General features: G+C 50.3%; 1 protein-coding gene across 1 annotated transcript in view; it reads left to right on the plus strand.

The window, feature by feature from the left end:
* Positions 1-23,510, plus strand: part of UBE4A (ubiquitination factor E4A) — a 47,960-nt gene that overhangs the window by 12,720 nt on the left and 11,730 nt on the right. The window contains exons 7-15 of the mRNA XM_073585264.1: positions 7,506-7,708; positions 7,876-8,067; positions 8,253-8,586; positions 9,357-9,483; positions 10,526-10,833; positions 14,638-14,770; positions 22,341-22,528; positions 22,615-22,715; positions 22,895-23,008. Of these exons, the coding sequence (XP_073441365.1) occupies positions 7,506-7,708; positions 7,876-8,067; positions 8,253-8,586; positions 9,357-9,483; positions 10,526-10,833; positions 14,638-14,770; positions 22,341-22,528; positions 22,615-22,715; positions 22,895-23,008 (1,700 nt within the window). The remainder of the gene's footprint in view (positions 1-7,505; positions 7,709-7,875; positions 8,068-8,252; positions 8,587-9,356; positions 9,484-10,525; positions 10,834-14,637; positions 14,771-22,340; positions 22,529-22,614; positions 22,716-22,894; positions 23,009-23,510) is intronic.

Raw genomic sequence — 23,510 nt, forward strand, 5'->3', positions numbered from 1 at the left:
GGTGGTCCTTTTTCAGACATATGATTTTCTGCGTTAAGGTTAATTTTTGGATGTTCTCCTACTGCTTTTGCACTAAACTGGTTTCCGCCTGCTATCGGGACGAGGGTGTATGCGGCGGAGGAGGAGCTAACTTGTTTTTTGTATGCCTAGTGTCAGCCTCCAGACGGCAGTAGCACACACCCCACAGTCTCTGTGTCCCCCAATGAGCGTCTCGGAGAAAAGGATTTTATGGTGAGTACTCACAAAAATCCATGTTTCTTTATCGCCTTATTGGGGGACACAGATGACCATGGGTGTATGCTGCTGCTGCTAGGAGGCTGACACTATGCAAAACAAGAAACTTAGCTCCTCCCCGGCAGTATACAGGCACCAAGCACCCCAGTTTGTGTTTAGTGTCTGTAGGAGGCGGACCGGGATCTCCCCAGATCCGCATTTAATCATTTTCTTTTCAGGTTTTTGTTGTGTTTTTTTAATGTTTTCCCCTTTATTTTCCTGATACAGCATCAGGAAACAGGATGTGAATTCATCCTGCTTTTCCTTTTAATGCGGCTGAGCGAGCAATGTGGTATTGCCCACATCGCAACTCTCAGGCCCGCAGGCAGGACCTTCCCCTATCACCCTCGGGTGCTAGGGGCCATGGATGGACGGTCCTAGCCGATTCCCCTCCTCATCCCTCTCCTAGGACAGGGCTGAGAGGAAGACGGCGGTCGCCAGCGGTGACGTTTCCCCTGACACTGGGGTTGGAGCAGTCTTCAGCACCATACGGATGGTGCGGGTACTGAGGATCGCCTCTCCCAGCGGCCTGCGCTCTATCGTGGGCCCCTTCGGTCAGCCTCGTCAGGGACATCAGGTAAGCTTCTGAATGTTCCCCTCAGCCCCGCTCTCATAGACCTATCAAGGACTTCTGCAATCAAGTACAGCGAGTACCTCACTCCTCCTTTTGACACGGCGCTCTGACACGCGGCCCTCCTGTCGCGGGGGGAGGGGTTCCGCCGGGGGGGCGCTGCCTCGGTCTGCGTCCCCTGTCCTCAGTATTCAGCCCAGAGGGAGTTCTCCTTTAACTGCGGTAGTAGGCACCCGGGTGCGCCGTCGCTAGTGAAAGCAGAGGGAGTGCTTTCACTTTCATTTTCGAAGCGGTCCTCCCTCTCCCTGTGCGCGCGCTTTCTTCGCGTGCTTCTACAGCCTATCTCAGGGCTCCTTTCTCTTTAGCCCTGTCAGCGTGTCATTAACCGCGCCCCCTCCCCGGGTCTCAGCCAATCGCGCAGTGCGGGGGCTAAGCTCCGTCCACCGCCAGCGTTTTCTTCCTGGATTTCCGGAGCTTCTTCCTCCTTCTCTCTGGATTTTTGCCCTGGGGGCCACAACGCTAGTGTGTCTGCTTCTGAACCTCGGTAGGCTCGACTCTGACTCTCCCTGACGCTTAACTTAGCCCCCCACCCCCGCAGTTTCTTTCAGGTAGTGTTTCTACCACTGAGACTTATGCCCAACCCGGCAAGGGCCTTCTGCTCCAGACCCACCGCTACTCACTCACTACACCTGCGCGCGCTGTAAAAAGAAGTGGGCTTCGGGTCAGTCATCTCCCCTCTGCCCGTCTTGCAGCCCTTCCGCCATGTCTGCCCCTCAGGAGCACTCCGAACCCCGGGTGGAGACCACCCCACCCCCCTGAATGGGCTGTGGCGATGTCTCAGTCAGTTTCTGATCTGACAAAAGTGTCTCAATCGCTGGTCCAGGTCTTAGAGCGGTTGCCTCAGTTATCTGCAGTCACCTGTGCACCGACCGCCTCTCATAGTGAGTCGACAGCACCGGACCGTGACCCTCAGACGGACAGACCAGGTAGGGGCTCTAGGAAGCGGGTCCTGTCTGGCTCTTCTTCCAGTTCGCAGGGTCCCTCCGCTTCTCTCAGGCTACGCTCCTCGTCTCCCTCATCGGCAGACGATCCTGGGTCAGACGAGGATTCACAATCTGGATCAGACTCCGAGGCGGACAATATAGCTAGAACTCGGGATATGGTAAATAGTCTCATATCGGCTATATACCAAACACTCAAGATAAAGGAGGATAAGGCCCCCCCTCAGGAATGCTCGGTTTCCCTTAAGAAAGCGAGGCCTCCATCTCGAACCTTTCCTAATAACAAAGATTTCGACACTTCCTTAGCCAATCACTGGCAACATCCTGAGAAACGTTTTTCAGGCCGCAAGTACTTAGATGTACTTTATCCCTTCGATGCGGATCTAGTCACGAAATGGACCAAAGCTCCCCAGGTAGATCCACCAGTCTCTCGTATTTCCTCTAAGACGGTTCTTTCCCTTCCGGACGGAGCTTCTCTTAAGGACCCATCAGACAGGCAAATAGAGTCGTTGGCTAAGTCAATCTTTGAGGCATCCGGCGCATCCCTCTGTCCTATCTTCGCATCCGCTTGGGTGGCGAAAGTCATTTCGGCTTGGGCAAAAATTCTGCGCAGGGGCATTTCAGCGGCAGCTCCTCAGGACGAGCTGGCAGATTTAGCAGACCAAATTAATCATGCAGGCAAGTACCTTTTGGCCGCCTCCTTGGACGCGGCAGGGTGCGTAGCTAGAGCTAACAGCAACATTGTGGCCGTACGCCGCATCCTTTGGTTGAAGTCTTGGAATGCGGATACCACCTCAAAGAAGTCGCTCACAAACCTGGCATTTCACGGTACTAGGCTCTTTGGCGCCAAGCTGGATCCGATAATCTCGGATGCCACTGGTGGAAAGAGCACTTCCCTTCCCCAGTCCCACCCTAAGAGGTTCTTTAACAAGAAGGTTTCTCTGCCTTTTAGGTCCTTTCGCCCCTTCTCTCCCACAGACGGTTCATCCCAGCAGGACCGGAACACTGCTTCCAATGACCGGAGAAAGCCATCGTATAAGCCGGCCCCTCGCTGGAGATCCAGGGGTCAGCCTTCCAGGTCCTCAGGCTTTCGATCCGGAAGGTTTTCATCTAAGTGACGGGTCACCCCCACCTGGAAAGCTTTCCAGGGTGGGAGGCAGACTTTCCTTTTTCAAGGACGCATGGCTATCCGTTGTCGACGATGCTTGGGTCAGGGAAATCATCACATCCGGATACAAAATCGAGTTTTCTTCCCTCCCAAACAGTCGTTTCTGTCTGTCTCGAACCCCAAAACAGCGATCACAGGTTCCAGGGTTCCTTCAGGCCGTCTCCTCTCTCCTTTCCGCCGGGGTCATCGTTCCCGTTCCTACAAACGAGCGGTTTTTAGGGTTCTACTCGAATCTCTTTGTAGTCCCGAAAAAGGACGGCTCTCTTCGCCCAATTTTGGACCTCAAGCTGCTCAATCGCCACGTGAAGATCCGCCACTTCAAGATGGAGTCTCTGCGTTCGGTAATAGCCTCGATGGAGCCCAGAGAGTTTCTCTGCTCGGTGGACATACGGGATGCCTACCTCCACATCCCCATTTCTCGGCGGCATCAGAGATACCTCCGCTTTGCGATTCAGAACAATCATTATCAGTTCGCGGCCCTTCCCTTCGGCCTAGCCTCCGCCCCTCGTGTCTTCACGAAGGTGATGGCAACAGTCATGGCCATCCTTCGATCCAGAGGGATTCTTATCCCTTACCTGGACGATCTCCTGATCAAGGGCTCGTCCCGCCAAGACTGTCTTCACAGTCTTCACATAACCTTGGATGCCCTCAGACGCCTCGGATGGATAGTCAACAAGGACAAGTCCACTCTGCACCCTACCCAGCATCTGACCTTTTTGGGCATGGAGTTCGATACGAATCTAGCCCGAGTGTTTCTACCGAGGGACAAGTTTTCAACCCTTCGCAAGGGGATCCAGTCCCTTCAACGCTCGAGGATCATGTCCCTTCGGTCCTGCATGAGAGTCCTGGGGAAGATGATAGCCTCTATGGAAGCAGTGCCCTTTGCACAATTCCACTCTCGCCCTCTCCAACTGTTCCTCCTGTCAGTCTGGGACAAGACCTCGTTTTCTCTGGATCGCCCCATTCTTCTTCCGCTCAGAGTCAGGCAATCGCTGACTTGGTGGACGTTGCCGGCGTCAGTTCTCCGCGGAAGATCCTTTCTCCCACCTCGGTGGCAGGTCATCACCACCGATGCCAGTCTCCTAGGATGGGGGGCGATCTACTATCAGAGAACGGCCCAAGGGCGTTGGAACGCCCAGGAGACTCTTCTGCCCATCAACCTTCTGGAGATCAGGGCAATCTTCCTCGCTCTCCTTCGTTGGCAGCATCTTCTCGTAGGCAAACCGGTCCGCATACAGTCAGACAGCGCCACGGCCGTGGCGTACATAAACCACCAGGGCGGTACTCGCAGCAGGCAGGTGATGTCAGAAGTGGCAAGGATACTCCGTTGGGCAGAGCGTCACGTGCCGGCGATTTCCGCCGTTCACATTCCAGGGGTGGAAAACTGGGCAGCCGACTTCTTGAGTCGCCAAGGTCTAGCGTCAGGCGAATGGTCCCTTCATCCCACAGTCTTCAGTCAGATATGCCAGCGTTGGGGCACCCCGGACGTCGATCTCATGGCATCTCGGATGAACAACAAGGTTCCTCACTTTGTAGCCAGGTCCAGGGATCCTTTAGCCCAGGGTTCCCCAACTCCAGTCCTCAAGGCCCACTAACAGATCATGTTTTCAGGATTTCCTTAGTGTTGCTCAGGTGATAATTGCATCAGCTGTACAATACAAAGGAAATCCTGAAAACATGATCTGTTGGTGGGCCTTGAGGACTGGAGTTGGGGAACCCTGCTTTAGCCGTCGGTTACGACGCCCTAGTAATTCCGTGGTCCCAGTTCCAACTACCTTACCTGTTTCCTCCGCTTGCCCTGATCCCAAGAGTGGTCAAAAAGATAAAGTCAGAGGGCATCCCAGTCATCTTAGTAGCTCCAGACTGGCCGAGACGCCCTTGGTACGCGGAGTTGGTGAGCATGCTTGCGGACGTCCCCTGGAGGCTTCCAGACCGTCCAGATCTTCTCTCGCAAGGCCCCCTTTACCACCAGAGTTCTCAGTCTCTGAGTTTAACGGCATGGCCGTTGAGGCCGCGATTCTGAGGGAATCGGGGTTTTCCGACCGGGTCATTCAGACCTTGATTAAGGCTCGGAAGCCGGCTTCCTCCCGCATTTACCATAGGTACTGGAAGGCCTTTTTTCGTTGGTGTGACGAGAACTATGTTTTTCCACTATCATTCTCCATTCCTCCCATTCTTGGTTTCCTCCAATCCGGTTTGGATGCTGGCCTATCCCTCAGTACCCTCAAAGGCCAGGTGTCTGCCCTAGCAATCCTCTTCCAGAAGGATCTATCTTCCTTACCGCAAGTGAAGACTTTTCTCCAAGGAGTCGCCCATGTGGCCATCGTTCTCCGATAGATCCATGGGATCTCAATCTTGTTCTTGGCGCTCTCCAGAAGGCGCCGTTCGAGCCAATCCAGGATATCCCTCTGTCTTTTCTTTCATGGAAGGTGGCTTTTCTAATCGCCATTACATCCATAAGGAGAGTTTCTGAGCTGGCGGCCTTATCCTGTCGTTCTCCGTACCTTATCCTCCACCAAGATAAGGTTGTTCTCAGGCCAGTTCCTTCTTTCCTTCCGAAAGTGGTATCTCCCTTTCACATTAACGAAGATATCGTACTTCCATCGTTTTGTCCTGCGCCTGCTCATCCTCTGGAAAAGTCGCTCCACAAACTGGATGTAGTGAGAGTCTTGCGTGTTTACCTTGCCAGGACCGCTTCCTTTCGCCAATCTGATTCCTTGTTTGTCATTTCTGAGGGTCGCTGGAAATGTCTTCCGGCTTCCAAATCCACAATTGCTCGTTGGATTCGGTCTTCCATCCTGGAAACCTACCGTCTTTAGGAGAAACGGCCCCCTCCGGGGGTGAAAGTCCACTCCACCCGGGCTGTAGGGGCTTCTTGGGCTGTGTGGCACCAGGCTTCGGCCTTACAACTCTGCAGGGCTGCAACCTGGTCTTCTTTGCACACCTTTGCGAGGTTCCACAGGGTTCATACCCAGGCCTCCTCTGATGCAGCTCTTGGTAGGAAGGTTCTGCAGGCGGCGGTGGCGCATCGACCGACCTAAGCCCTTCCTTATTTCGTTCCTTTATTGCTGTTCCCACCCTCGGGACTGCTTTGGAACGTCCCATGGTCATCTGTGTCCCCCAATAAGGCGCTAAAGAGGGATTTTGGGTTCTTACCGTAAAACCTCTTTCTTGGAGCCTTCATTGGGGGACACAGCACCCTCCCTGTTTAAGTAGTACTGTGTTGGGTCTGAGAGTCCCTTGTTGAGTTGGTACATATGTTTATGGTTTTTGGTTGCTTCTCCTACTGCTTTTTTCACCAACTGAGGTGCTTGGTGCCTGTCGGTGGGTGTGTACTGCCGGGGAGGAGCTAAGTTTCTTGTTTTGCATAGTGTCAGCCTCCTAGCAGCAGCAGCAGCATACACCCATGGTCATCTGTGTCCCCCAATGAAGGCTCCAAGAAAGAGATTTTACGGTAAGAACCCAAAATCCCTCTTTTTCGCGGTAAAGAGCGCCTCAGTATGCACAAAAAGTGCAAAATGCATAGAAATGCATGGGATGCTTATTTTTAGCGGTTTTATTGCAAAAACCGCTAAAAAACGCAGTGTGTGAACACAGCCTTAGGTCAAAACATTGGGAGAATCCCAAAGGTTCACGTTTCGTTGTTTATTACCTTATTATAGGGAGAATCACAGGGACTTATCCTATAAGCGAGGGCGGCACGGTGGCTCAGTGGTTAGCGCTGCAGCCTTGCAGCGCTGGGGTCCTGGGTTCAAATCCCACCAAGGACAACATCTGCAAGGAGTTTGTATGTTCTCCCCGTGTTTCTGTGGGTTTCCTCCGGGCACTCCGGTTTCCTCCCACATTCTAAAGACATACTGATAGGGAATTTAGATTGTGAGCCCCATCGGGGACAGTGATGATAATATGTGCAAATTGTAAAGCGCTGCGGAATATGTTAGCGCTATATAAAAATAAAGATTATTATAAGCAGCGTGTATTACCTCCCTACAGAACAGGGGCTAAATGTACGGTAGACTACTGGGACCCCCAATAACCACTGAGCGGTGGGGGTCGTAGCAATTTGTCACATGTAGAGGTTTGCAGCATTTTACATTAGAAACAAAATTATTGTGATTACTAAAATTTCATTCTTGTGGCCTCTATTCACTTCTATGGGGGGTCCCTCCTGGTGGTCAGATACCTATAGATCCTATTCTGTGGATAGGTGATAAAAGGGGCTATCCGACCAACAACATTTTTTAAGTTTAAAAAAGTACAAAAGTCGTTGTTGGTCTCACACAAACTCACCAACACCTAAAATACAAAATTAGGCTGATATTACTGTTGGGGGGGCATCGATTAATCTGGAAATGGAGCATGCTAATTTTTGCATTAATGCTGCAGTAAATCCTCATGGGATATTCAATATATCTATTGTCATTGCTGCAGTTAATACCCAGTAGAAATGAATGATGCCAATCTCTTCGCCGGCTCCATGCTTCTGTTTCAGACTTTGATGAGGTGGTGGAGTTTTTGGAGGAGGTAATCGAAGCCCTTCTGGCTGATGAGGAGGTGCAGTCTTTCAGCGAAGTTTTTCATCCCATATTTGATGTGATCCTGGAACGAGTCAAGGACTTGGAGCTTTGCCAGATGCTGCTCTACACATACCTTGATCTGCTTCTATATTGCACTCGTCAGAAGGACATTGCAAAGGTGACTTCCTTTACCTGTTAAAATTTAAGTCATACACTCCCGTTCAGCAATGTTTCACCTTGACACGGCCCAGACAAAAGCTAATGATCCTTTTAAATGTCATGCCAGATACGTCTTACCCTTGAAACCATTAGTTCCTCATTTTTGTATGCCTTTACATTTTTCAGGTTTTTGTGGCTTATATCCAACCTCAAGATCCAACAAACGGACACCAATATCAGAAGACGTTGCTGGGGGAGATCCTTAGCATTTCTTGCCTCCTGCGTACCCCCGGAGTGGTAGAAAACCATGGCTACTTTGTGAACCCTTCACGCTCCAGTCCGCAGGAGATTAAAGTGCAAGAAGCCAATATACATCAGGTAATGGAAGTCAGGTTGTGCTTCCCAAACCTAAAGGGGTTCATGTATGACATACCTTTACTGCCTATTCACATCACTGATCCCTTCAGGGGACCCCCAATATGGTGATCAGATGATACACAGTACCTTCTTCCATTTACTGTGCAGCTCACTAATGCAATTTAATCTCCTCTCTTCTTGTCTAGTTCATGGCTCTGTTTCATGAGAAAATTTATCAACTTCTGAAGAACCTTCTCCAGTTATCTCCAGATACCAAACATCTAATCTTGTCCTGGCTGGGGAACTGTCTTCACGCCAACGCAGGTCGTGCTAAAATCTGGGCCAACCAAGTTCCAGAAATCTTCCTGCAGACGTACGCCTCGGACAGCTTCTTTCTGAATCTGGGTGCAGCCCTGTTGCGGCTGTGCCAGCCTTTTTGCAAACTAAAGTCGGCCCGCCTGTTGACATTCAATCCCACGTACTGCGCACTTCGTGACATTAACGAAGAAGAGCGAAGGAGTCGGAATATACATATGAAGGGTAAGCAGAGTCTGCACAAAACCCAACGGTACAGTTACACTTTTTGCAATATTTATTATACCCCAGCATACAAATTAGCTCTCCACGTGAATGAAAGAAAACTATCTTGCTAATGCCACCTATAGCTGATAGCTACCTTCAATGCTTGGCACTAGCAAAATAGTTTGGTTTGTTTCCAAAGAGCTAATTTACATAACTTTCCCTGTCTAAAGGATAGGGGATACCTTGCGGATTGTTGGGGGTCCGACTGCTGGCAGACCCATTTATCCCAAGAACGGGGCTCGATATGCTTAGCGCTGTACTCTGCTGCATCCAGCAGTCCCATGGAGAATGAATGGAGCTGTGGTGTGTGCATGTGCGGCTACCGTTCCCTTCTTACTGGACTTGTTGGAACCTCGTTCTCAGGATTTGTGAGGGTGTGAGTGGTCAGACCCTATTGCCGCACGTAGGTTTCACTTATCCACTTGATCGGTGATAACTTTTAATAATGGGAATAACGCTTTACACATGTATGTAGCTGACTTGGGACAGTTTTGTTAAAAGCCCTCCTGTCTGTGCAATGTAGAGATCGTTAGGTTTATTTCATAGCTTTACTCCACTCTGATTAATGGGCCGGAGATCCTTTGTATTAAAACTGATAACTGAATAAGCCCCAACTTACCTGACATACAGGATTAGTTGTAACATAATTCTTCCTTTTTCCCCATCTACCAGTTATACTACAACTATATATTTTTAACAACTTTTCCTATATTTTTTTTTTCACACAGGCCTGGACAAAGAGACTTGTTTTATTCCACCGGCTGATGATCAGCAACCAGACTTCCCTCAGAACTTTAACTTGGTGACAGAAAACCTGGTGCTGACACAATACACCCTTCATCTCGGCTTTCACAGGTATTCCATGTCCTCACCCTTCAAGGGGGTGTCTACTACTTGGACCAAGTTTAAAAAAGTGGCTGTGGTGGAGCTATTATTAAAAAAACACATACTCAGCTACTGTATCCAACCACACTTATATAGTGCTGCCGATGTCCCCCGACGCTAATGTGGCTTCCTCTTCTGAGGCAGTGGGGTGTCAGCCGACCCCTGTAGTCAATCGACATTGACATATTGGCTGTAGTGGTCATATTTCACCCGAGCCGTAAGGAGCAGCCACTGAACGACTGCAGTGGTCCCCAACCAACCCCAAAGTAAAAGCCAGGTGAGCAGTAGCGGACATCAGAAGTATGGAGGAGTAGCAGGGATACTAAATCCCCACCCACAAAGGAGAAGCCAGGTGAGCGGCGGGGGACATTAGCAGTGTTGTGAAGGAGAAGCTGAGATGTCAAACCCCTAGAATTACCCCCAAAGGAGAAGATGGAAAGGCGGCGGGGGACATCAGCAGTACAGAGGAGCAGTGGGGATACTGCACTCAGATCCCAAAGGAGGAGAAGCCGGGTGATCAGTGAGGGACATCAGGAGCAGTATCTATGGGATATGCCATAATTCTGTAGTAGATTGGATATATGGGACTTGTATATATCTCAGACAGAGCCATGAAGCATGCAGCTGTCAGTGATGAGGCGATTGGAGTTTCCATTATATTTGTCTAGCAGTTTCTGCCCCCCTTTCCACTGAAAGTGGCACATGACAGGGGTCCAGTGCTTGAGATAGATGCACGTGCCATTGGTTGAATCCTTATCTATACAATTTTAGTACATCCTGTAAATATACCATAAGTGTACGAGATGGGAATACCCCTATAACTTAGCAGTACAGGAAAAATTGGGGATGTTAAATTCTAGTAGACTAGAAATATTTTTTTTTCAGGAGTCTAGATGATTTTAGCTTGATGCTAACTACGTGAAATAGTTGGTGTGACCTGCTGCTGCTTCATCTTTTTGAAAATGACCATAATAAATCATGTAATTACATTATTTTACAAATCTCTTCCCAGGTTGCATGAACAAATGGTGAAAGTAAACCAAAGTTTGCACAGACTGCAAGGAGCATGGCGTGATGCCCAGCAAAGCGGTGCTCCCGGCTCAGAGAACCTACGGGAACAATTTGAGCGACTAATGACAATCTATCTGTGCCTGAAGGCTGCGCTGACCGAGCCGCAGACTCTCCAGAACTGCCTGCAGCTGCAGGTCTCCACCGCGCTTCTCTTGGTGCAGATGGCTTTGGTCAATAGAGGCACAGAACCAGTTTCACTTACCTTCCCGATACCTGACGTGCAGCACAGTGCCCTCACATACATACCAGGTACCAAGTATATACTTAATTAATCTATATTATATCCCATGTCGGCAGGTAATTACCACCTTATACTGGCACTATACTGGTCAAGTAGATGTAAATAACAGGATTTTTGGTTACTCAGTGTAAAATTTGTTTCTCTGAGCCTTCATTGGGGAACACAGGAAATCATGGGTGTATGCTGCTGCCACTATGCACAAAAAAATTAGCTTTTCCCCAGCAGTGTACACTCCACCAACTCACACTAAGTTAATTAGGTAAGTGAGAAAGCAGTAAGTGAAGCAACGCGTGAAGAGGAACGTAGAAGAAAAAACAAACAGTAACAATAGAAACAAATTAATACTGCTGTCAAACATGGGTGGGTGCTATGTCCCCCTGTGAAGGCTTTGAGAAACAGATTTTACAGTGAGTAACTAAAAAAATCCTGTTTTCTCTATCGCTTCTTTTGGGGTTGGAGAGTGACACAAAAGCAGTCCATAGGGAGAGAAACAGCACAAACTCCAGTTTGAGAACTAGCTAATGCCGCATGCAAGGTTCTCTTACCTAGGCTGGCATTTGCCGAGTTGTAGAACTTGGCGAATGTGTGAATAGAGGACCATGTCGCTGCTTTGCAAAGCTGTAAGGCTAATTTTGCGTTTCTGTGCGGTCGCTGCACACCTCAAATCGCCGCATACGGACGCATCCGCATACAACGCGTCTCCCTGCGTACCCAATGTTAAAGATAGGTACACAGGGAAACGCTGGACGCATGTGACAGTAGGCTTCACGTAAGGAGGAAGTAGACTAGCGTTCCGGAGGGCTGCGGATGGCAGTGTGAAACTAGCCTAATGCAGATGCCCGATGGTGAATGGCCCAGGAGGCTCCCACCGCTCCGGTAAAGTGGGTCTTAATCCGAGAGGGAGATGCTCTGTTCTTAATCCGATACGCCTTCAAATGATCGCCAAGATACAGCGAGCAATTGTATCCTTTGACTCCGGAAGGCCTCTTTTCAAGAGCCCTCAGGAATGATGAAGAGAGAGTCCGTCCTCTGGAGATAGGCGGTCCTAGAAAGGTAATTGCGTATTGCCCTGACCAGGTCCAACCTGTTCAGAGATTGCTCCAGAAAGTGAGCTGGAGATTGATAGAAAGAGAGGAGTACTATGTCCTCATTGAGATGAAAGGTGAAGATTACCTTGGGAAGAAAGGAGGGAACAGGACGCAAAACCACCTCATCGTTGTGCAGAATAAGGAAAGGTGAGCTACATGAAAGAGCTGCCAGCTTCAAAACTCACCTGATGGAACTGATGGCCACAAGAAAAAACACCAGCTGGGAAGACTGGCATCAGTTGTAAACACCTGCCAGTTGATAGGGAGGAAGGACCCCAATCCTGTCGAATGAGGGGGGGAGGACAGCCACCAGTTTAGAGGCACCCTGACTTGAAATGAGATCTGGAGAGGACAGATCTGTTCCATTGGGACTGGATGCGCCGGAGCCACGACAGGAAGGAAAGAAGAGGACGGCATCGTATGAAGATGGGAGGCGCTGGACCGGACCGCGACACCCATCGAACCGGAATGCTGTAGATAAGCCCCTGATGTCAGTGCCGGCAGCTCATATTCGAAAAAAGGGGTGGACGTGCTTTCCTGGACTAGGGAGGAGGTTTTACAAGGATGCCGTCCAGGTAAGGTATGACCACTAGACTCCTGCTCTGTAAGATGTCCACCACCCCTGCCATAATCTTTGTACAGACCCTGGGGGCGGTTACCAGGCCAAATGGAAGATCTACGAACTGAAAGTGGTCCTGCAGTATCGTGACCCGAAGGAATCTCTGGTAACCCAGAAAAATCTAAACAATGGAGATAGGCGTCTTGTATATTCACTGAACACAGGAACTCTTGTGATTCCATGGAAGCAATTACTGAACTAAGGGATTCCATCCTGAAGTGACGTAGATGGACTCTCTTGTCGAATTGACCCGTCATTCTTTGGAATTACAAATAGGTTTGAATAGAAACCTGTAAAATTCTTCTGAGGTTGGGACAAGAACGACGACGTCTCTTCAGGGGAGTGAGGCAATGGCTGCAAAAAACCATGACCCAGGTAGGGGTGGGATTTGAAAAAATAATTTTGAGGTCATAAAATTAATATAATCTTGTATCCTGAGGATACTACGTCTATGACCCAAATGTCAATCAAAGCGAGCCAAGCGTCCCTGAAGAACAGGAGACAGCCGCCCACCCTGGTGAACTCCCTGGGCAGCAGTGAAGAGTCATGTGGAGGAAAATCTGCTGGGCTTGCTCCTGGGGGACTTGCCATGCGCATTGCGAGGTCTCCAGGAGGGTGTCAGTTTGAAGGAGGGTCTTCTCCTTTCCTGTCGGGCCTGCGGCCTCTCCTGGTGGGAAGGGTTTTTCACAGATGAGAAAGGTAGAAAGGGCCAAAATCATCTTTAGGAGAATGGCGCCCGGGTTTGGCCGGAGGAAGGAGAGTGCTTTTCCTTCTGGTGGCCTCCAGTATAATCTGGTCCAGCCTGGCTTCAGAACGCAAACCTAAATTCGATTCCGCTGGTGTGTCTGAAGAGGAAGACTGGGAAGAAGCCGCTTGACGAGAGAGGAAGGGTAGTGGGGGGCAGGGAGCGAGCAGAAGGATCTGGAGCGACTCTCCTGTTTAGCCCTCTTACGGTGTGTGAAGAGGTAAGGAACAATTATGGGAGCCTCCGGCCTGAGATGGGGGAAGGTAGAGGCAACCTGTCCAGCACACATAACTGGGTCTGAGACACCTTGCTAAGATCTGCAACTGATTGAGACAGAGAAGTTGCCCACCCTGGGATAAGGGGGCCACTCTCTCCAGAAGCAGGGGATGACTCCTGGGTAGTAAGGACAGAGGGATTGCTGCAATCCTGACAGAGGGAAGAAGACTGACCTGAAGGTAGTCTGCACTTATAAGAAGAGCAAACAAAGTGCTTGACAAGAGCAGTAGAGGCTGGAGGGCGAGAGCACCCTCCCTTAGAATTGACGGTTTGTTGGGCAATTCCCCAATATGTTGTGTCTGTCAAACAGCGGTGAAACATACAGCCGCAGGGGTTCAAACATTATTTTCTGAGCACACCAAAGACACTCTGTTAGCACCTGAGCATGCTCAGATAACACCTTACCCGAGCACGTTTGCTCACCACTAATTACAATCAGTTGTTTGACTTTCAGTTTGGTCCTTCCTAATCATAACGTTATGACAAAGCCTAGTACGGTGCCATGAATTGTATGGGAACCAGAGCATAAACTTGCCCTCACTGTTTGTTAGTCGGCAGGACTTTTTGCATGCACCTAAAATAAAATCGTCTTACAGAATTTCTTTGGAGTTAATATCCTGCTGATTTCCTGTCCTCTTCAGTTGAGTGATTTGTGAACTACTGTAGGCATTACAGAAGGGAAAGGCTCCTGCTGCAGCTAGTTGTCCTACAGCCAGACATGGGAAAGTAAGGAGATGAGAGGACATGGCTGTGCTCCTAGAAGATTTTTTCTACAAGCTCTTTTAAATGGTATGATCGCTGGAGCGCACAAGCATCCAGCAGCCATGACGCAGCGGAGCAGGCACAGTTCGGACCAGTGCTGCAACTATATTGCTATTCTGACCTTCCAATTTTTAGTAGCGCCCCGCACCCAGTAAACTGGACGTCAGATAAAGAAGTGGGGAGGTCACTAGAAAATATCCCTTAAGGGAGGAAGTATTGGGGTAATTTTTTATTTTTTTTTTATTTTTTAGGGGCATTTTCTCTGTTTGCGGTCTTATTTTCTGGGGTTTGATAAATATATTCCCTTCTCTTCATTGCACAGAATTCTTTGCTGATAACCTAGGAGACTTTTTCATCTTCCTAAGACGGTTCGCAGATGAAGTTTTGGAGACTGCAGCGGAATCTCTGGAACAGATACTGGATTTTATAACCGTGTTTACCGGCAGTGTTGAAAGGTAAAGGGGGTGTCATAGGTGGCATATGGGGGCTCTGCTGAAACTGACTTAATTTTAATTGAAAAGTCAATGGGGACCGAAAAATATCAAAGTGCCAAGTGGTATAATTATTTTAAATGGAGATTAAACAGAAAATTTCACGTTTGTCCCTGACATGTACGGGTCTGTATGAGGACTTGAAACGAAGGGGGAGAGCGATGAGTATTCTAGATGGTCACATTACCACCTCCTCTAATCAAGACCACAAGATGAGCCACTAATGGACTAGAAAAAACTGTTTAAGGCTATGTGCCCACGTAGCGTTTTAAAACGCACAGTGAAAACCGGACTCCTTCCCAGAAATCGCGCGGTTTTACCGTGATTCTGTTCGTGATTTTGATGCGATTTTCTCAAGCACTTTCCAAGCGATTTGAAGCATCGCTTGGAAAGTGATTGACAGGTTGGTCACACTCGTCAAACATAGTGTTTGACAAGTGTGAGCAGCTTTTTACTATTGAGGCCGCCTATGCGGCATCAATAGTAAAAGATAGAATGTTAAAAATGATAAAAAAATAAAAAATCGGGGTATATTTACCTTCAGGCGTCCTGCGCTGCCATCCCGGGCCTCAGCGTTCCCAGCGATGCCTTGCGAGACCTCTGATGACGTTGGTCTCGCATTACTATAGCGATCTTGCGAGACCACGTCATCACAGGACCTTGCCGCAAGGCATTACCGGGGATGCTGTGGCCTGGGATGGCAGCGCGGCACGTCGGAAGGTAAATATACCCCGATTTTTTTTTTTTTTTTTATTATTATTTTTTTTTTTTATTTTTTTTTTACAGGGGTATGGTACCCAGGGCCTGGAGGACAGTCTCCTCTCCTCCACACCGTGGGTACCAACCGCACATGAGACGCTTAACTTCCCGCATGGTGGGCATAGCCACATGCGGGAAGTAAGCGATTCTCATGCATTCCTATGGGTGCGGAATCGCGGCAATTCTTTGCGATTCCACACAAAAGAATGATCATGCTGCGATTTTTTTTTTCCGCGATGCGATTCCGCCGCGGAAAAAAGCGCAGCATTAGCACAGCATGTGCGGAATGCCATAGGAATGCACGGGGGGCGTTCTGTACACGATTTTTAAACGTTTTTGCGCCAAAAATCGCAGCAAAAACGCTTAAAAATCGCATCGTGGGCATACAGCCTAAATAGGTTATTTCCATCTTCATAGGTGAATACCGTCAGAGTTTGTAAATAAAACCAATTTCTCGTTCGCCTTATTGGGGGACACAGAGACCATGGGTGTATGCTGCTGCCACTAGGAGGCTGACACTATGCAAAAAAAGGTTAGCTCCTCCGCAGTGTACACCCCACCGACCGGCAGGGAATTTCCTAAGTTTAGCTTAGTGTCAGTAGGAGGTGGACACGGGTCCTTCATTGGACCCATATCTACCTCGATGTGCGTCGTTCCCTTTCAGGTCTTAGGCGGGATACAGTGTGAACGGTCACAACTGTATTCCCACAAAGAGACTATGAGTACGGCGTGTATTGTCACCCCGTATCCTCATAGCTCTCCGGGTGGACCATGGGCTCAGCACAGGACGTGCCAGCGAAAACGGATGGTCCTTGCCCCCTGCCTCCCACCCACTCGCCCACCAGAGCCTGTCGGTTGGACGAGGCGCGAAGACAGAGGACATGGACAGACAGCGTGGGATATGGAAGGTACCTTTATTGGACCGGAAGAAGACGCCACTCAGAGTCTCCACAAGGACGCCGGGTTGCGGCGCCAAAGTAGCGCCGCAGGTTATCAGCGGCCGGCGGTTCCCAGTCGCCGCATCCCTTTTGGCCCCAGCTGCGGTGTGGGCTTTCTTCACCCCACTGCCGGTATTCTTGCGTAGGGTTGCGTCCGGGAGCAGGGCTAGGGCGGCGTCTTCTTAGGGGCGGGCGCGACTGCGCTGCAGTTCTTCCGCGCCGCCCCATGCTGACAGGCGGCCGCCGTGTCCAATTTAGCCCCCGGCTTCAATTTGGGCCTTCGCGGCCATGGCCCCGTCCGCTCTCATAGGCCGTTGCCTTCCTAAGCCCTCCCACCGCCTCTTCAGGCTTGTGGCTGGGAAAGGGGGGCGGCTTTTCACTCTGGGGAGGCGACTAGCTCCGCCCTTCTTCTTCTTGCACAGAAACCGCGCTTTTTACTTCCTCACGTCGGGCTGTCGCCATCTTTGCAGCCTGACAGCCGGAGACTAAAGCAGAGACCAGCGCTTCCTGTTGGTCCCTGGCCAGTTGCAGGATCCTAATTCATCTCTTTCGGGGTTACCAGACCGTGAGTACTTCTGCATCTGCAGACTGACACCCTACTCTGCCTTTCTGTCCCCCAACCTTCCGGCAGTTCCGCAGGTTTTCATCTTCTCTTCCTTCACCATGTCTACTTCTAAGCCTGATCGTGGCCATCCGCCAGTCCCCACGGGCACCCTAGTCCAGTTTTTCGCATGCTCCTCTTGCAATCGCAAACTTCCCTCAGGTCAGCCTACTCCCATCTGCCTGGACTGCAGCAATCCCGTTCAGCATGACCCCGTCCAGGAACCACCTATTGCGCCACGGGAAAGCGAACCACCCATTCCTGGCTGGGCCTTGTCTCTTTCACAATCTGTGGCAGACCTCACCAGGGTGTCTCAGTCCCTAGTGGCCGTTCTTGACAAGTTGCCCCTGGACACTTCTGCAGGGTCCAGCAGGTCACAAGACGCTCCATCTGAGCCAGCTAGCAGAAGCCGCAAAAGGCCCAGGCAGGATCTCCGGCCGGAATCCTCTCCTGGCCCCTCATCTGCACCTAGTCCTTCCCAGCAGTCGCCCTCCCGTGCCTCCTCACCCGAGTCAGGTGAAGCGTTCTTGGATATGTCTTCTGAAGGGATTGTAGAGCTGGAATCTGGCCAAGACGCGAACATGAAGGTTACAGTACAGAACCTCATCGCGGCAATTAACCACACCTTCGAAATCTCTGACTCCCCTGCGAAATCCTCAGATCAGGAGGTTTCGTTCAGACGGGTATTTCCTTTTCATTCCGAGTTTGGAAAGATTTTTACAAGAGAAAGGGAAGATCCGACCAGACGCTTTCAAAGAGGAAAGCGTCTTGGCGTACTGTACCCGTTTGCTAAAGAGCTCACGGATAACTGGTCTGCCTCTCCCTCGGTGGATCCGCCCGTGTCCAGACTGTCTAATAACACGGTTCTCCCGCTTTCAGGTGTGGCGTCATTAAAGGATTCTAATGATAGATTTAAAGAATCCCTGGCGAAGTCTGCCTTCGAAGCGGCTTCGACGGCGGTATGCCCAGTCGTTGCTTCATCTTGGGCAGCAAAGGCCATAGCTACTTGGGCAGAGGATCTTCGTAAGGGCATCCTAGAGAAAGCACAACCAGATCGATTGGCCGATCTCGCCAATCAGATTTCCCATGCGGGGGATTATCTGCTTTCTGCTTCATTGGATGCCGCATCCTGCACAGTTCAGGCGTCAAGCAACGTCGTGGCATTCCGACGTACAATTTGGCTCAAAGCCTGGCAGGCGGACTTGTCTTCTAAAAAGTCTCTTACTAATCTGCCTTTTCAGGGAGTGCGCCTCTTTGGTTCCCAATTGGACCAGATTATTAAGGACGCCACCGGAGGCACGAGTTCCCTCCTCCCTCAGTCCAAACCTCGCAGACCTTCACTAATGCGTCAGTTTCGACCCTTTCGGGCTTTCCGCCGTTTCAATACGGCGGAGACCTCCAACCAACAAAGGCCGCAGGCACGCCAAGATAGGAAGAAAGTTTCATTCAGACCCACTCCCTCCTGGCGATCCCACTCTTCACAGGGCAGACCATCCAGATCCAGATCTGGACGGTCCACTTCAGCATGACTATCCTCGGACTCCCGAGGGTCTCTTCCAATTGGGAGGTCGACTCTTGTTCTTCAAGGACGTCTGGCTGGCCTCAGTAGAGGACGGCTGGGTCAGGGAGGTCATATCGTCAGGATACAAGATAGAGTTCGTCTCTCTTCCACGGGATCGTTTTTTCGAATCCCGTCCTCCAAAAGATCCAGCCTTGATCCCGGGGTTCTTTACGGCCATCGCCTCTCTCCTCAGTTCCGGGGTGATCGTGCCTGTTCCCGAATCGGAGCGGTTCACAGGGTTTTATTCAAATCTATTCGTGGTGCCGAAAAAAGACGGGGCGGTTCGACCCATCTTGGATCTCAAGCTGCTCAACAAGAGATTCCGTCTTCACCGATTCCGGATGGAGTCGGTTCGTTCGGTAATCGCTTCCATGGAGGAGCAGGAATTCATGTGTTCAATAGACATGCAAGATGCCTATCTTACATGTTCCCATATTCTCCGGACATCAGAAGTTCCTGCGTTTTGCGGTTCGCCAGGAACATTACCATTTCGTTGCGCTGCCCTTCGGTCTCGCCACCGCTCCCAGAGTCTTCACGAAGATCATGGCTGCGTTGATGGCCTTGTTGAGAATCAGAGGTCTCATTCTTTTTCCGTACCTCGACGATATTCTGATCAAAGCTCCCTCTTTTCACCAGGCGCGCCTAAGTTTGAAGATCGACACTCTTTCCAATTTCGGGTGGATCGTCAACAGGAAAAAGTCCTGTCTGGTTCCTTCTCAACGCCTTGTGTTTCTGGGCCTACTGTTCGACACTCGTCGGTCAAGGGTCTTTCTCCCACGTGAGAAGATTCTCTCCATGCAGCAGGATGTACGATCGCTGCAGACCACACGATTTCCGTCCCTCCGAACAACCATGAGGGTCCTGGGAAAGATGGTGGCGGCGATAGAGGCAGTTCCCTTTGCACAATTTCACGCCAGACCTCTCCAACACGCCATTCTGTCGAGGTGGAACAGGTCTGCTCTGTCCCTGGATCGCCCTGTTCTTCTTTCATGCCGTATCAAGCGGTCTCTCAACTGGTGGTTGACGTCACCTCTCATCCTCTTGGGGTGGTCTTTTCTTCCCATTCACTGGCAGATTGTAACAACGGATGCCAGCCTTCTCGGATGGGGGGCAGTGTTCCGCAATCACACTGTTCAGGGTCGTTGGTCGACTCGGGAATCAGCCCTGCCGATCAACGTCCTAGAGATACGAGCGATTTATCTGGCTCTCGTACACTGGGAGAGGCTCCTCAGGGGCCTGCCTATCCGGATTCAGACAGACAATGCCACAGCGGTGGCATATGTCAACCGTCAAGGAGGGACACGGAGTGCCTCAGCCCTGGCAGAGGTGTCCAAGATCCTTCAGTGGGCAGAGATTTCGGTACCAACAATCTCCGCGGTACACATTCCCGGCATGGACAACTGGGCCGCCGATTTTCTCAGCCGCGAGGGTCTCGCGGCAGGAGAGTGGTCCCTACATCCGGATGTATTTCTTCAGCTTTGCCGTCGTTGGGGAACCCCGGACGTAGATCTGCTAGCCTCTCGCCTCAGCAGGAAATTCCCACAGTTTGTATCCAGGGCTCGAGATCCTCTCGCAGTGGGCGCCGACGCTCTGGCCATTCCTTGGTCGCAGTTCGAGCTCCCCTACCTGTTCCCTCCCCTGCCTCTTCTTCCCAAGCTGTTGAAAAAGATCAAAACAGAAGGAATTCCAGTCATTCTCATCGCCCCGAATTGGCACAGAAGGTCTTGGTTCGCGGACATTGTCAACCTTCTCGCGGACGCCCCCTGGAAGCTTCCAGACAGGGCAGATCTGCTGTCTCAAGGCCCGATTTGCCACCCCAATTCTCGGCCGCTCAATTTAACGGCGTGGCTGTTGAGACCGAGGTTTTGAAACGAGCAGGATTCTCCGGTCGAGTAATTCATACCATGATCCGAGCCAGGAAGCCATCGTCTTCCAAGATTTACTACCGTACTTGGAAGGCCTATTTCACTTGGTGTGAGGACAATAACATCACGCCCATGTGCTTTTCGCTCCCTTCCGTTCTGGCGTTTCTCCAGGCAGGGCTGGATGCGGGGCTTGCTCTCAGTTCCTTGAAGGGTCAAGTTTCGGCGCTGTCCATTTTATTTCAGAAGACGTTGGCCTCCTGCCCTCAGGTCAAAACCTTTCTTCAGGGCGTGGCTCACACGGCTCCTCCGTACCGAGCGCCCGTGGATCCATGGGATCTTAATTTGGTTCTTGAGGTTCTGCAAGGTTCTCCTTTTGAACCTCTCAGGGATGTTTCCCTTTCTCTCCTTTCTTGGAAGGTAGCTTTTCTGGTGGCCATCACTTCCATCCGGCACGTGTCGGAATTAGCGGCTCTTTCTTGCCGCTCTCCTTTCTTGGTACTTCACCAGGACAAGGTAGGTCTACGGCCTCCGCCCTCTTTTCTTCCGAAGGTGGTGTCGTCCTTTCACCTCAATGAGGATATTGTTCTGCCGTACTTCTGTCCGAGTCCTACTCACCCTTGGGCGCGGTCCCTGAACAAGCTGGATCTGGTCAGGTCGATGAGAATCTGTCTAGGACGACTTCCTTGCGGAAGACAGACTCTCTTTTCATCATTCCAGATGGGGCGCGGAAAGGTCACCCGGCTTCCAAGGCTACTATTGCTCGCTGGATCAGATCGGCAATTTTGGAGGCCTACCGGGTTAAGCATCGAGTGGCCCCTCCAGGGAGCAGAGCGCACTCTACCCGGGCAGTGGGTGCTTCCTGGGCGGTACGCCACAGAGCCTCTGCGCTGCAGCTTTGCAAAGCTGCAACCTGGTCATCGGTTCACACGTTTGTGAAATTCTACAAGGTCCACACCTACGCTTCGGCGGATGCCAGCCTAGATAGGAGGATTCTGCAGGCAGCTGTGGTGAGTCCACTGGCCTGATGGAAGTTTGTTTTCCACCCCAGGGACTACTCTGGGACATCCCATGGTCTCTGTGTCCCCCAATAAGGCGAACGAGAAAACAGGATTTTTGGGTTGCTTACCGTAAAATCTGTTTCTCGGAGCCTTCATTGGGGGACACAGCACCCTCTACACCCTCTACAACTCCTGTTCTTACTTTGGTTGATTGTTCGGTTCTCAAACAACTCAACTGTAACCAATCTATTCTGTTACTTCTCCTACTGCTTTCTCACTAACTGAGGAAATTCCCTGCCGGTCGGTGGGGTGTACACTGCGGATGAGGAGCTAACCTTTTTTTTGCATAGTGTCAGCCTCCTAGTGGCAGCAGCATACACCCATGGTCTCTGTGTCCCCCAATGAAGGCTCCGAGAAACAGATTTTACGGTAAGCAACCCAAAAATCCTGTTTTTGTAATTTACTGCTTATGTTGTCTTGGAGACCGACCACCTCTGCTAGGCAGCAGAATATGCACAGTTGTGCTTACAAGCTCTTTTCTATCAAGCTTGTAAGCACTGTGTTAAAGACGGCTAGGATTGGTTCCTAATCTCGCCTAGTTTCAGCACAGTGCTTATAAGCTGGGCATCAAGGTTCGTTGGCCTCCTAGGCAACTTACGAGCTGTAAACATGAAAGAAGAGTGTTAATATCTCAAGAAAGGCTGAAAATGCAAATAAGTAGTAAATTGGAAAAGTGCTAGTATTTAGAAGTGCTATCCAGCCATATCCATCTATGAAGATGGGAAATAACCCTTGAAAATGATGTCTTTTAGGATGAAGAATCCCCACCTACGTGCCAAACTTGCAGAAGTACTGGAGGCGGTCATGCCACATTTGGAGCAAAGTCAGAACCCACTTATCTCCAGCGTTTACCACCGCCAGAGAATATTTTGTTCTTACCGACATGCCCCACGTCTGGCCGAGGCGCTTATAAAGGTGTTTGTCGACATAGAGTTTACCGGTAGGTGGTTGGTCCTGATCTGCACTCGTCAAGGACACGACTTTCATGGCTGCGTCTCTTAATCTGCAAACCATTTTCTTTTTAAGGTGACCCACATCAGTTTGAGCAGAAATTTAACTATCGACGTCCTATGTATCCCATCTTAAGATACATGTGGGGGCAGGACACCTATCGGGAGAGCATCAAGGTGAGCGGAGGTTTAGATTTATCAGTAATATTTTGGATCCAGCAGTGATCAGCAGCATTACTTATTTCACAGATTGTTATTTTCACTTCATTCAGGCCCTCTGCTGGTAATGTTTCTAATTAGGCTCTTAAAACTCGTTAATACCCGTTCCCGAATTAATCTTTGTTTGTGCCCTCCAGAGACTGGCAGATTACGCTGCTGAAAACCTCGAGGCCGTAAACCCTCCTCTGTTTCTGCGCTTCCTTAACTTGCTAATGAATGATGCAGTGTTTTTACTAGATGAGGCTATCCAGGTAAGAGAGAGAATATCTAGAGCAACCCCAAAAGCATCAGGAATCTTAAAGGGGTTATCGGGAATACAGAAACATAGTTATTTTCTTTCTGAAACAGCGCCACATCTGACCATGGTCTGTGCTTGGTACTGCAGCTCGGATCCATTCACTTCACGGGGGTTGCATTGTAATATCAGACACAATCCATGAAAGAAAGCAGCCATGGTTTGTCAAGCCCTTGAGGCCCTCAAATTCGGTCTATGAGGGCGCAGTCAGACAGCCATGCAAGTCGGACAGCAATGCCCGGACTGGCTGCGGCTCTCCTGACCTGGGCATGACAGCAGTCTTACTGCGCCCTGAATGTGATTGTATACAAGTTGATCGGTGCTGGTTTATGGCCCATGCGCAGCGGCTGATGACAGGACAATCCCTAGGACCCCACTGTCCATTTGGTTGTCCAGTACATGTAATCGGGGGGGGGGGGGGGGGGGGGAGGAATTGCTTTTGTGCCTGCAGCTTAGTT

Source organism: Dendrobates tinctorius, unplaced genomic scaffold (assembly GCF_039654945.1).
Source record: "Dendrobates tinctorius isolate UK_male_01 unplaced genomic scaffold, ASM3965494v1 ptg000086l, whole genome shotgun sequence".
Taxonomy (NCBI): Eukaryota; Metazoa; Chordata; class Amphibia; order Anura; family Dendrobatidae; genus Dendrobates; species Dendrobates tinctorius.